This window comes from Ochlerotatus camptorhynchus, unplaced genomic scaffold (assembly GCF_037179485.1).
Source record: "Ochlerotatus camptorhynchus isolate MF236.1 unplaced genomic scaffold, CSIRO-AGI_Acam_v1.1 ptg000213l, whole genome shotgun sequence".
In the NCBI taxonomy this organism is placed as follows: Eukaryota; Metazoa; Arthropoda; class Insecta; order Diptera; family Culicidae; genus Ochlerotatus; species Ochlerotatus camptorhynchus.
Window position 1 is genome coordinate 7,220,998 of NW_027040703.1, and position 13,377 is coordinate 7,234,374.

At 41.6% G+C, this 13,377-nt stretch overlaps 2 protein-coding genes across 2 annotated transcripts in view; one reads left to right on the forward strand and one right to left on the reverse strand.

Moving 5' to 3' along the window:
• Positions 1–7,830, forward strand: part of LOC135703430 (regulator of nonsense transcripts 3B-like) — a 406,370-nt gene extending 398,540 nt beyond the window's left edge. Inside the window, exons 2-3 of the mRNA XM_065224662.1 lie at positions 5,583–5,857; positions 5,931–7,830. Coding sequence (XP_065080734.1) covers positions 5,639–5,857; positions 5,931–7,760 — 2,049 coding nt within the window. The 5' untranslated portion in view covers positions 5,583–5,638 and the 3' untranslated portion in view covers positions 7,761–7,830. The remainder of the gene's footprint in view (positions 1–5,582; positions 5,858–5,930) is intronic.
• Sec15 (exocyst complex component Sec15) lies at positions 7,744–10,291 on the reverse strand. The gene is made up of 2 exons (XM_065224655.1): positions 8,560–10,291; positions 7,744–8,497 (listed from the first exon to the last, which is right to left on the reverse strand). Exons 1-2 carry the CDS (start codon positions 10,207–10,209, stop codon positions 7,862–7,864), a joined length of 2,286 nt encoding a protein of 761 aa, XP_065080727.1. The 5' UTR covers positions 10,210–10,291; the 3' UTR covers positions 7,744–7,861.
• Positions 10,292–13,377: the final 3,086 nt, after the last annotated feature.

The window sequence follows — 13,377 nt, forward strand, 5'->3', positions numbered from 1 at the left end:
GTCTACGGAATCCCCATCGGGATCCGTATTCGGTTTCCCCATCGGGACCCGTATTTGGTTATCCCATTGGGATCCGTATTCGGTTTTCCCATCGGGATCCGTATTCGGTTTCCCCGTCGGGATCCGTCTACGGAATCCCCATCGGGATCCGTATTCGGTTTCCCCATTGGGACCCGTATTCGGTTTTCCCATCGGGATCCGTATTCGGTTTCCCCATCGGGATCCGTCTACGGAATCCCCATCGGGCTCCGTTTACGGAACCCGTCATCGGGCTTGTAGCTTTTAGTAAAAAAATACACTGACTAACCTGCAAAGAGATCTGGCTGCAAACTCCCCGCCCGGGATCCAGCTTCGGATTCCCTACCGGGATTCGGCTGGGACTGGTACCGGTACACTTTCCTAAAAACAAAAAATAATTACATTACATTAAATTAATAAATTCACATTTACTTACCAGAAAAACATTGCATCGCCACCAAAACTTGCGACGGACACATTATTGGCACTTTCCCGGGCTAATTCGTAAACAAATCAAACTTTTCCCATACTGCGAAAAAAAACTGTACACGGCCAATGAGATCACGCATATTTGAGTACAGTGTACTCAATATCGAAAAAAGTGCAGGATGAGTAAATTTGCCGCATGTTTTCCTGTGGAAAACCTCAAAAATCTGGAAAATTTACGAGAATCCAGAGAATCCAATCTTTGCTTTTCTCATATTCGGAACATGAGGGAAATTAATTCAAAACTGAGTTCCTGCACTTTTTGCGATTTATGAGTGAACTAACCTCAAATTAGGGTCGTTCTCATTCGCCGTGTAGTGCTGACTCAGGACAAAACAAACTTTGCATGCGGCGAGAGACCGAGGGACAACAATTTACATCGTGATGAACTTTGATTCTAATGTAACGTTAGGTTCTGTTGTCATTGGATGTATTCTGATGTTTTATGCGTGCAACAAATTACATCGTGATGAAGTTTGATTCTAATGTAACGTTAGGTTCTGTTGTCATTGGATGTATTCTGATGTTTTATGCGTGCAACAAATTACATCGTGATGAAGTTTGATTCTAATGTAACGTTAGGTTCTGTTGTCATTGGATGTATTCTGATGTTTTATGCGTGCAACAAATTACATCGTGATGATGTTTGATTCTAATGTAACGTTAGGTTCTGTTGTCATTGGATGTATTCTGATGTCAAATTTTACATCGTCAAGACGTTTGATTCTGATGTAACGTTTGAGGCTAATGTATTTTTATGTACTTGGACGTCACACTGAAGTCTGAATACATTAAGGTTACAGCAATACACGTTAAAATTTAATGTATTGAAGATGTCTGCTGATGTTTCCTACATTACAATTTCTATTCGGGGACTAACTGGAGAAGAAATTAATTAAAATAATGTGGTTCACTGTAATAGAATTTTCTTGGAAGCTTGTGCCATCAGCCACCAGATGGGTTAGTTTTTTTGTTTTGATTTGAACAAAGTTGATTTTGTGTACAATGATTCTTTGACAGTGTGCAAAGAGTGTATCATTTTGTCATTTTTTTATGCATTTCAGTTTTGAGTAGAGTGAAAGAGATAGAACCAAAACATTCTAATACATTTGGTGAAATACTGGTACAATCCAGTAGTAGTGTTGCCATGTGGTACAATCCAGTAGTAGTGGTGTTGCCATGTGGTACACTGAAAAATTGAAATAGCAGGTTAGTCACCAAAGTTTTCGAGCCGCTCCGTCTGTCACTTCGTTTGTGCTTATACCACGCCATGGCAGAGCATTCCCGATGAACAAGTGCATCGCTGAATTAAAAAGTTCCTCTTCCGAAATCTGCTCTGATTCCGCATAGTGGTGAACAGTTTCTAAAAACTCATTCAGTACAGTCCCTTCATCATTCCCAGCGTATTTATGAATCTTCCAGTCGGCCACCCGTTGTGGTCGACGATAGTACGCGGGCGGCTCAACCGATCCTACACTTCTCCCTTGATTTGGGTAAGTGTAGTTCGGGAGTGTAGGTTGTTTGAAGCGATAACCAGGTTGGATGAATTTTTTTGAACTGTTCCACAAACCAGAATCCCCTATGTTCTGAATGTTTGCTTTATTTGTAGGCATCGAATATTACCTTAACAAATCAACTAGATTGTCTGATTCTACCGTTGGTTGTCGGACATCATGCAGTTCCGGATGTTCTGGAATTTCATCCAATCCAAGATCATCCCTTCTGGGCGGCGGATCTTGAACAAAAACGTGTGGAAGAATTTGGTTTATGATACACTGCAATCCCGAAACCGTATCACGAAGCTCTTCAACTTCCTGATTAGTTTTCTTTAGATCAGCAGCAATCTTCGTAATAACAGTTATCTCGCTGCTCAGGCTCTTGACCGCACGTTGGAGAGAGCTTACTCGTATATCGCTACGAGACTCATTCAGCGAGATTTGGTCCTGTACGCTTCTAATCTCCGCCCTTATATCACGTAAGACATTCAAAAGTTCTTCTCCTACGGTTTTGTCACTTGGATTTTCAACAACTTGTTGTCCATCTTGGTTCTGTGGTGTGATTTCCGGATCAGGATTTTGATCCACCAAATCATCATCGCCAACTTCGTCTTCGTCTCGTTGGTCGGCGGAGTAGGGGCAGGACTGTCCCCGAAGTGATAGTCCCATAAAGCGATCACTTCCTGTAAACATTTCCTAGTGACCGAAAACTCCTCCCCTACAACATATTTTTCCAAGAGTTGGAGCCGGACTCCCAAATGAAGTAACCTGCTCCGAAATATCTCCTTATTTGGACACCTATACTGTAAATCTTCCCTCATGGACTCAAACTTCCCACGACACGTCCCGAATTCGACTTGAGCATCCCCTTTGAACGACCGAACAGCATTCGTAGCTTGCACTATCTCGCTGTTCAGCAATCCCCTCAAACGACGACGTCTTTGTGATCCCGATTTATCCGACTCAGGAAGGATGACAACACCACGGGAGTTTAATTCAAAGTCAACCTCGTCGGGATGCAAATGATCAACGCGTAGATGCAGATACGCCTCATTGAACTCCGTCAACGTCAACGGTCTGCGTGCCATGTTCAAAAATGAATGGATCACAGATTCAAAATATGGCCGATTTGTACCTTCCTTAAAAGTTGTCCTAGCTCGCTTGTCTAATATCTATATACAATCTTCACACTGCCGTACTCTAACGGAACTATCAACTCTATGCTTTCATCTACTCCATCTATCGTATAAAAATTACCACTACAGTCTGTTATTTGAAATTAGCATCTTCAACTATGTAAATTTTGTTTTTTTCTATTTAAAATGTTATTTATTGTTTCAACAATATAACATTTTTAAACCGAAACTTTGTTTTGAATTGAAAAGATGCCAATTTTAATTCCACCATTCCCGAGCTTTTAATTTGACAGTAGTACAATTTATTTTGAAAGTTTTAACTTTTGAAAGTAGTGAGCGGTCAACTTTTGCTTTAACAGTTGGCTGACTTTTGTTTTGAAAGCCAACCGCTTTCTACCAAAAAGAACCAATGCAAACTTTTAATTCTACCAATGGTTTTATTAATTTTAGCAACGACTTTTCTTTGTGTGTAGGCCTTATGAGGCGTATCAATAATAATTTATAAATTATATGTGTATCACTTATACAATTTTCATGTGGCCTACACATAAAAGAATTGGTATGAGGCTATTGGAAATATCTATATAGCTCACACATAAACTTGATATGGATAGTACCCGAAATAACGTGGTCACCCGCATAAACGCGAACCATAAATTGACCTTACCTAAAATGGTTAAAAATTGTTTATAATCCCTGCTAAACTTTAACTGAAATGGTTATGGAACTTTACATGAACGTTTAATGATAAAGTTTCAACCTTATGAATTATGGTTTTTTGGAACTGGACCTTACAAATAATGGGTTGTTAAGAACCATTACCATTCCAAATTCTTGTTTTCTCCATACATTTTCAGAAAGAGAACTATATAAGAACGTTTTTACTTATGATTTGAGAACATTAATGGTAATGGTTATGGTAGTCAGTAAGGTCCATTAATGGTTTTGTACTATCGCTCAACTTTACGTGGAATATATCGTGAATTGGTAATCAGTAAATTACAGGCAACCAATTCGCGATATATTCCACATAAAGTTGATCGATGTTACAAAACCATTCGTGGACCTTACTGACTACCATAACCATTACCATTAAAGTTCTCAAACCATAAGTTAAAAGGTTCTAATATAGTTCTCTTTCCGAAAATGTATGGAGAAAACAAGAATTTGGAACGGTAATGGTTCTTAACAACCCATTATTTGTAAGGTCCAGTTCCAAAAAACCATAATACATAAGGTTGAAACTTTATCATTAAACGTTCATGTAAAGTTCCATAACCATTTCAGTTAAAGTTTAGCAGGGATTATAAACAATTTTTAACCATTTTAGGTAAGGTCAATTTATGGTTCGCGTTTATGCGGGCAACTTTTTGGCTCAGCTCTGGTACTCTCTTCGGTCCCAAGCTAATCGATTCACCCCTCGAAACATAGGAAAAACCACTAACCCCTCATTTTATCTGTCAAACTTTCATAGCGAATCAAAACAAACATAGTGTAGTACTAGAATTACGACTAGAATGGGGTACGTTAATCGTTTGCTTGGGACCAATAGGCTAGTCAAGTAGTGAGCCAATTTAAAATCGTTAGTTTCGTATTCATAGTTGGTAATATCACAAACGAAGTGACAGACGGAGCGGCTCGAAAACTTTGGTGACTAACCTGCTATTGCAATTTTTCAGTGTACCACATGGCAACACCACCACTACTGGACTGTACCACATGGCAACACTACTACTGGATTGAACTAGCATTTTCACCAATTGAACTAGAATGTTTTGGTTCTATCATGATGTATACACCGATGACACCGAAGGTACACGGCCATTGAGAATAATCCAAAGAGAGCGAGTCACTTCCCTAATAAACAAATTCCATAAACGAATTTTATCCCGGATTGGTAAACTATCCCACAAATGGTTTGGATGATACCCCGAACACGTCGTTAAGCTCTATTTTATGATTATTTTTATTAGGGTTCTAATCAGTAGTATGAGATATTTCTAAAAACTGCAGGTACTCAGCGCTGAGTTCCTGCCCTCAGGAACTCAGCGCTGAGTACCTGCAGTTTTTCAGAAATATCTCATACTACTGATTAGAACCCTAATAAAAATAATCATAAAATAGAGCTTAACGACGTGTTCGGGGTATCATCCAAACCATTTGTGGGATAGTTTACCAATCCGGGATAAAGTTCGTTTATGGAATTTGTTTATTAGGGAAGTGACTCGCTCTCTTTGGATTATTCTCAATGGCCGTGTACCTTCGGTGTCATCGGTGTCATCATCGTCGATCATCGTCATCATCGGTGGAAAAGAAAACAACAAACCAAAACACAATTTGACAGTTTTCAGAAAGACGGACACGCAATTTTCCGCAGCTAGTGTTGTTTTCCGTATAGTGTCCAACAAATCAATTACCCCGGAAAACGCGTTCAATTCGGCGAAAGTGTTTTCAACATTAATCTATTTCCAGCGAGTAATGTTCTCCACCTAACGGCGAATCATGCCCACAACGGTGGAAGCGCAAGAGAAACTGCCTGAAACACGAGGAAGGGAATCCGCTATCGATGGCACTGTCAACAATGGTCACCCAGCGAAGACGGCGGCGGGTGCGGCTGTGGCCGAACCGATGAAACCAAAGGCCAAAAAGGAGAAGAAGGATGGAAGTGGCAGCAAGCGCAACAAGAAGGCCAAAAAGGATGTTCCGAAACCGCTGACGAAGGTTGGTTGCATTTCGAAGTATTGTTTTAGTTTTATTTTCGTTACGAGGCTGATTGTGGTGATTTTGTTTGCAGGTTATTATCCGCCGGCTGCCTCCGTCGATGGATGAGGAAACGTTTCGGAAGCAAATCGATCCGATTCCGGATCATGACGATTTCTATTTCGTTTCCGGTGATTGGTCACTGGGGAAGAACGCTTGCTCTAGGGCTTACATAAATTTCACCCGGTCGGAGGATATCTATCTATTCAAGGACAAGTTTGATGGGTATATTTTTGTGGATGCTAAAGGGGTGGAGTTTCCAGCGGTGGTAGAGTTTGCGCCGTTTCAGGAGTTGCCCAGGAATCGTTCAAGAAAGAAGGACGTGAAGTGTGATACGATTGAGACGGATACTCACTTCATTGCCTTCAAGGAGGCACTGGAAGCGGAAGAGAAGGACACGGCTGGAAAGAGTAAAAGCAAGCTGGAGTTCACCTATAAGATTAAGGACGAGGAAAAGATTACATCGACGCCACTGCTGGAATATATAGCTCAGAAGAAGCAGGAGAAGCGAGAGGAGAAACGTAAAAAGATGGAAGAGAAGAAAAAGCAGCGGAAAGAGGATCGGCACAAGAAGAGCCAACCGGGGAAGGCAATCCCGGAGGTAATAAAAGAGGAGAAAGAAAAGGTAAAGGAGGAAGAAGTTGTGGTTCGAACGGTTCCGTCGAGGTTGGATCCGAACCAGGGAAAGAAGGATATGCGTAAGAAAGGAAACGAGAAGATGGAAGATGGCAAGGATGTCAAAGATAAAGAGAAGAAGCCGAGAAATCGCAAGGAGAAAGAAAAGGAAAAGGAGAAGGAGCGTGGCAAGCAGGACAAGGATGAGGTTGGTGGAGAGCAGGAGAAAGTATTGAGTCGCAAGCAGGAACGGGATCGTCAGAGAAGGGAGAAGGATAAGGCGAGAAAGCAAGAGGAAAAGGATAAGAAAGCTTCCGGGGAGCCACCACGAAAGGATAAAGAAGTTGCACCTAAACCCGAAAGTCAAGTTCAAAAGGCCATTCCGGTGGAGGCCCCCAAAAAGGAGGTAAAAAAATACAGCGAACGCAGGAAGGAAACCCGCGCACGTGCAGAAACACGCCTCGCTGAACTTGAGGACAAAGATCGTAAGGATGCCCTGAATCCAGTAATCGGCGAAGAATTCCAGGCCATTAACGTGCCGAAAGTGGACATCAAAAAAAGTATGCTGACACCTCACGTGGCACCATTTATTCCGAAAGAAAAATCGACCATCATTTTGGGGGAATCTTCTTTCGCTCTTCCTCCAGCTTTTCCGCTGAAATCGGCTTCGACTACTCCAACGCAACAGGATGATGTATCATTAGCAAGCGCGAAGAAAGAACCAACTCCAGTTCTGGATGTTCCTGCCGCGGATAGTAGCAGTTCGGACAGGAAAGCAGACATCGATGAAAAGCTGAAAGAAATGCGTGAAGCCCGTAAAATTCGCAACAAGGATCGTCCATCGATCAAAATCTATCAACCGAGAAAACGACTTGCGTCCGGCACTGCAGCCGGCTCGAAGGATAGCGCTAGGAGCGAAGATGACAAGGTTAAGGAAAAAAGCGATTCGGACCGTTCTTCCGACAAGAGTGTGAAGCCGGGATCTCACGGAGCGAAGGATAGAGAAAAGAGGCACAAACTTACGAAGAAGGCTTCGGACAGGGAAAGGCCGAAGGATAGACGAAGCAGGAGGAAGAATTCTAGCGATGCTGATGGCGGTAGGGAGAAGGAAGCGGATTCCAGAAAAACTTCCAGGGAGGAGCCAGCACCTCCGGCTGAACCGATATCACCAACGGTAGACAAGCCCAAGGAGAAGTTTCAAGTGACCGAAGTCGTTGAAGCACTGGAAGGCGTCAAATTAGAATCGTAAATTATGGGTTCCTTTATTATGACGGGAATACATAAACATATATAATAAATTATCGTTCAACTGCAAACTAGTCGGGGCGTGTCATTGGATCCGAAATATCCCTAATTTTGCCGCTCGGCCAGTTGCTTCAACTGGCGAAGCACCGTTTCCAACAGCTTCTTCTTATCCCTCTCGGATTTTGATTTCATCAGCGAGAGCATCGATTTCTTGTCCGCTTCACGAAGCTTCTCCAGCACAACAATTATCGTCGACGGATGGACCAGCGAGTAGCGATTGTCATCCTTCCCAAAATCATGCAAATAGGCACTCCAGTCCTCGGAGATCAGCAGGTCCAGCAGTTGTCGAATTTCGGCGAAGTATTTGGACAAATCGCCCTCCCGCAATCCCGGAACCGGATCAGAAGCGGCAAACAGCTCAAACTGCATCAGATCTAGATTGATCTGATCCAACGCTCCACCAGAGATTTGTTTAATTTCGTCCGACAAAATCAACTTGTAGATTCGGATCGCCACGTGCTCACAAGCCTTTCGGCAAGCTGCATGTGCAACGCCTGGCAAAATGTAGGAAAAGCTTTGGAATGTACTCTGCAGAAAGGCAATCATGTCGGTTACGAAAGGCGAAGCGTGACCGTAGCTTTCCGGCAGCAGCCAATCGTAGCCTTCGAGTTCTTCGAAGAATTCATCCAGCTTGGAGCACAGTTTGGTAGAAACTTGCTGTTCGGCTTCCGAACGGGCAACCTGCAATGAACGGTACCGTTAAGGAAATGTTGAAATTAATTCAATGTTTAGATAACATTTACCTGAAACATTGCCGAAGGCGTTTGCGTCACGTTCTGGCTAGTGCCGGTCATTTTGCATACAAAACTGTCCAAAAACGGACCCGCCTTCTCCAGATACTGCGTATCGATGATGATCTGAATAACCTGCATCAGTGCCAAACTGGGACTGCGAAAAACTGCCGACAGGCATCCACTGAAGCTTCGAGTCAGCAGGAGATTAGCTGCCTTCCGAACCATGGCAGCGATTTCATTCGGCGAAAGAGTCAACTCTTCGGAAAATTTCATGCAAGCGTACATAAACTCCATCGCTTGATGGTACACTTCGGGAACCATCCGAGAGAAGGGGAACTTTTTCGGGAACGATTGAGCCTCGAGCTGTTCCGAGTGGAATGGGAAACGTTCCAAAACGGCATCGTACTCTTCTTGACTAACTGCTTCCAACGGGAGAAAATCGCTCTTATCGAGAATATCACGGAACTCGTTGACCCACCGCTGGAGTAGAACCTCGTTGTAATGATCGCGCATTTCTAGCAACAAATCCCACAGTTGCGATACGGTGTATCCGTAATTTTTCAATGTTGTGATGCTAAGCATGATCAAATTCTTGATGCGAAGCAGAATGTTCGGATCCGTGCAGGACGCCGACGACATGCTCAAAACGTTAACCGCTCTAGTCAGCGACGAAGACCACAAATCATCCAAATATGTCTGGGTCACAATTTCACCGCCCGTGTTCATTACGTGATCCTCGACAACGAAAAATCCAACGATAGAATAAATGTACGTCTTGTAAGCTTCCAAATTATCGTGCATCGTCTGGGGAGCCTGCAGAACCAACTTGGCTTGATCCCTCCGCTGCTTGCGGTAATCCTTCTCAAAATACTCCTTGTCATTCAACACAGTATAGATATGCAAGCACCGATAGATCGGTGAAAAATCAATCAGATCCTGTGCATTAACGTCTTCCTCGTCATCCACGCACTCCCCATTCAAAGCCATCTGCTTGTACTCCGCAATGATCGTATGCAAATCTCTCTTTTGCAGTTCCTTCGTATGCTTCATTGCAATTTCCCCGATTCTCGGTGAAAATTTGCGAATATTCTCCAAAAACTCCCGGAAGTCCTCTTCCGACGACTTTTTAATATTCTCTTTTAACTTTGGAATCGTTTCCCGCATCTGCTGCGAGAACTTATAGCCGGAAACCTTCGGCAAATACTCGTTCTCCAACACTTCGAGCGTCTTCAGTGCCGGATAGTACCGCTTCTCCCGTACCTGCTTCAACAGTTTCGAGTAGCACTCCAATACCGGCAGGCAGCTGGAGAGCCCTTCAATCGCTCCAGCAATGTTCCCCTCTACCTTCCGGGCCTTGACCAAATCGTTCCCTTTGGCAATCACTCCCGCGGACGCCTTGGTCAAACCATCGTCCAACGCTTGCACTTCCTGATTCAGGCCTTGGGCTTGCGATTTCACCAGCAATAGCTCCCGAATGGAATCGATAAAGCCCTGGTAGTACAGATTGCAGATCCGTTCGATGTCCTTATCGTGCGAGCGAATCCGGGACTCGAGTTGTTCGGAAATTTGATCATGCGAGTTTCCTTCCAAAATCGTACGAAACGTCGGACCCCAATAATCGTCGACAGCTTCGATATCTTGCATCGAAATGTTGGCCATTTCGGAGCGGGTTTCTTCACCGGAACTTACGAAAAATTACAGATTTTCACAGATTACTTTAGAAAAGCACGAAAACATAAACACTGCAATGATTAATCAATATTGTGGGTGGAATGATCATTGCTGCGTTTGCGGCTGTTGTCATCATCAATAAAAATTTGTGTTTATTTTGATGATGATGAAGACCTTCAGAATAAGTTCAGTGGATGCAATCTGGTCTATACAAGGTATGGAGATCTAGCCCTCCCGTATGTGTTGGTAGAGGGAAAAAGGTAAACATTGCTGGAGAGGATGACCAGACGTCATAGCAGTCGAAAGCAAATTTGTGAAATATGAAGTACAGCAAATTCTAGATATGTTTGCATGATGATTGCTCTTGCTTGTATGCTTTTGTAAAGTATCCGGGAAATATCAGCAGCCGTTTTGTATTTTTATAGTAGCTACTTACTTGAAAACGGACAAAAACTGACCAGGAGGCTGCTTTTTCCTGGTATACAGTGTGCTAATAAAATAATCAATACATTATCTCAAAATTCAGTGGAAAAAAAATCATATATGTTGGCTTCATACAGAAATTCTATAATTCATATTCAATTTCCAATGCAAACGCTGATTAAAACAAACGTTATGACGTAACTACGAGCGTGTTTGAGCGTACGGAAGAAGCAAATCGTGCGAAGCCGACTGAAAGCCGAGTCCCGAATAGAAATTGTAATGTAGAAAACATCAGCAGACATCTTCAATACATTAAATTTTAACGTGTATTGCTGTACCCTTAATGTATTCAGACTTCAGTGTGACGTCCAAGTACATAAAAATACATTAGCCTCAAACGTTACATCAGAATCAAACGTCTTGACGATGTAAAATTTGACATCAGAATACATCCAATGACAACAGAACCTAACGTTACATTAGAATCAAAATTCATCACGATGTAATTTGTTGCACGCATAAAACATCAGAATACATCCAATGACAACAGAACCTAACGTTACATTAGAATCAAACTTCATCACGATGTAATTTGTTGCACGCATAAAACATCAGAATACATCCAATGACAACAGAATAAAACGTTACATTAGAATCAAACTTCATCACGATGTAATTTGTTGCACGCATAAAACATCAGAATACATCCAATGACAACAGAATAAAACGTTACATTAGAATCAAACTTCATCACGATGTAATTTGTTGCATGGATAAAACATCAGAATACATCCAATGACAACAGAACCTAACGTTACATTAGAATCAAACTTCATCACGGTGTAATTTGTTGCACGCATAAAACATCAGAATACATCCAATGACAACAGAACCTAACGTTACATTAGAATCAAACTTCATCACGGTGTAATTTGTTGCACGCATAAAACATCAGAATACATCCTATGACACAACAATAAAAAGAGGCTTGCAGTGCAGTGATGCCTCCTATGCATAGTTTTGTGACATTATTAATTGCAAATAAAATTGAACTCTTTAGAAGAGTGGAAACGCTAATAAAAGTGCACTTAGACGTTGTATCGTCTTGACGCCTTCTGCGCACTTATTATTCATTCACCAAGGATGATGAAGACACAACAACAATTTAACGTAAAACCGCACTTTTATTAGTGTTTCCGTGCCCAATGCGCAATTCTCGGCGCAATCATATAAAATAGCACATTGCGATTACAAGGTAGAGCTTACCATCATTAACTCTTACACGACTGACATCCCGCATAAACGCGAACCATCACATGACCTTACCGATAATGGTTATAAATTGTTTATAATCCCTGCTAAACTTCAACTGAAATGGTTATGGAACTTTACATGAACGTTTGTGTGATAAAGTTTTAACCTTATGTATTATGGTTTTTTGGAAGCGGACCATACAAATAATGGGTTGTTAAGAACCATTACCATTCCAAATTCTTGTTTTCTCCATACATTATCTGAAAGAGAACTATATTAGAACGTTTTTACTTATGGTTTGAGAACATTAATGGTTATGGTTATGGTAGTCAGTAAGGTCCATTAATGGTTTTGTATTATCGCTCAACTTTACGTGAAATATATCGTGAATTGGTAATCAGTAATTTACAGGCAACCAATTCGCGATATATTCCACATAAAGTTGATCGATGTTACAAAACCATTCATGGACCTTACTGGTTACCATAACCATTACCATTAATGTTCTCAAACCATAAGTTCAAAGGTCTTAGTATAGTTTTCTTTCCGAAAATGTATGGAGAAAACAAGAATTTTGAATGGTAATGGTTCTTAACAACCCATTATTTGTAAGGTCCACTTCCAAAAAACTATAATACTTAAGGTTAAAACTTTATCATTAAACGTTCATGTAAAGTTCCATAACCATTTCAGTTGAAGTTTAGCAGGGATTATAAACAATTTATAACCATTTTAGGTAAGGTCAATTTATGGTTCGCGCTTATGCGGGATAGCCTCAAATCACTGAAGGAAATTGTGGCATGCCCTGTGGTCAATGTTTATTTGTATGTAAAACAAATGCCCTGGTGACGTTACAGTGCAAGAGTTAATTAGTGTTTTAATTGATTATTATCGTTTCAATTGAAACCCGATTTTACTCTTGTTCTATACGTTAAACATAACGTCGGCCATAGAGATTGCTAAAGTATGATTGTGTCAGTGATTTGTTTTCATCGGGAAAATTTTCTGCTATGAAGTTTTTTTTTCCGATGAAAACATTTTGCGTATACGTATACGTGACGTAGTATGCGTACGATAAACGTCAGCAATCTCTATAGTGTGCTGTATACCGCATCAGTGTACGAATACAGCACACTATGTCCGACGTTATGTTTAACGTATACAGAACGTTTTCAACGAGGTTTTCATTTGAAACGATAATATTAATTCCAAGGCAAACGAAGAAAACCATCTGGCCACCCTGCATGGGCCGGCGCAGCCTGCATGCATATGCATTCCTCGGTACATTCTATGCGCTCGAGTATTGATGGTCCGAATGTGAGGATAACAATAACAAACCAGCATATCTGGCTGAAGCGAAAGTGAGGATAACAAACTTCGCACTTGAAAATGGGATTGCGCAAGTGTGCGTGTTATGAACGACAGAAAGGTCATTGTCGTTCTCATTTTTGAAGTAAAGCTCTATACATCGCTGCTGCA

Excerpts from the sequence above, each read along its gene's own strand:
- Sec15 (XM_065224655.1), bottom strand. The coding sequence starts at position 10,209 with ATGGCCAACATTTCGATGCAAGATATCGAAGCTGTCGACGATTATTGG. Across the intron at positions 8,498-8,559 it reads CGCCTTCGGCAATGTTTCAG|GTTGCCCGTTCGGAAGCCGA; the intron begins GTAAATGTTATC and ends CGTTCATTGCAG.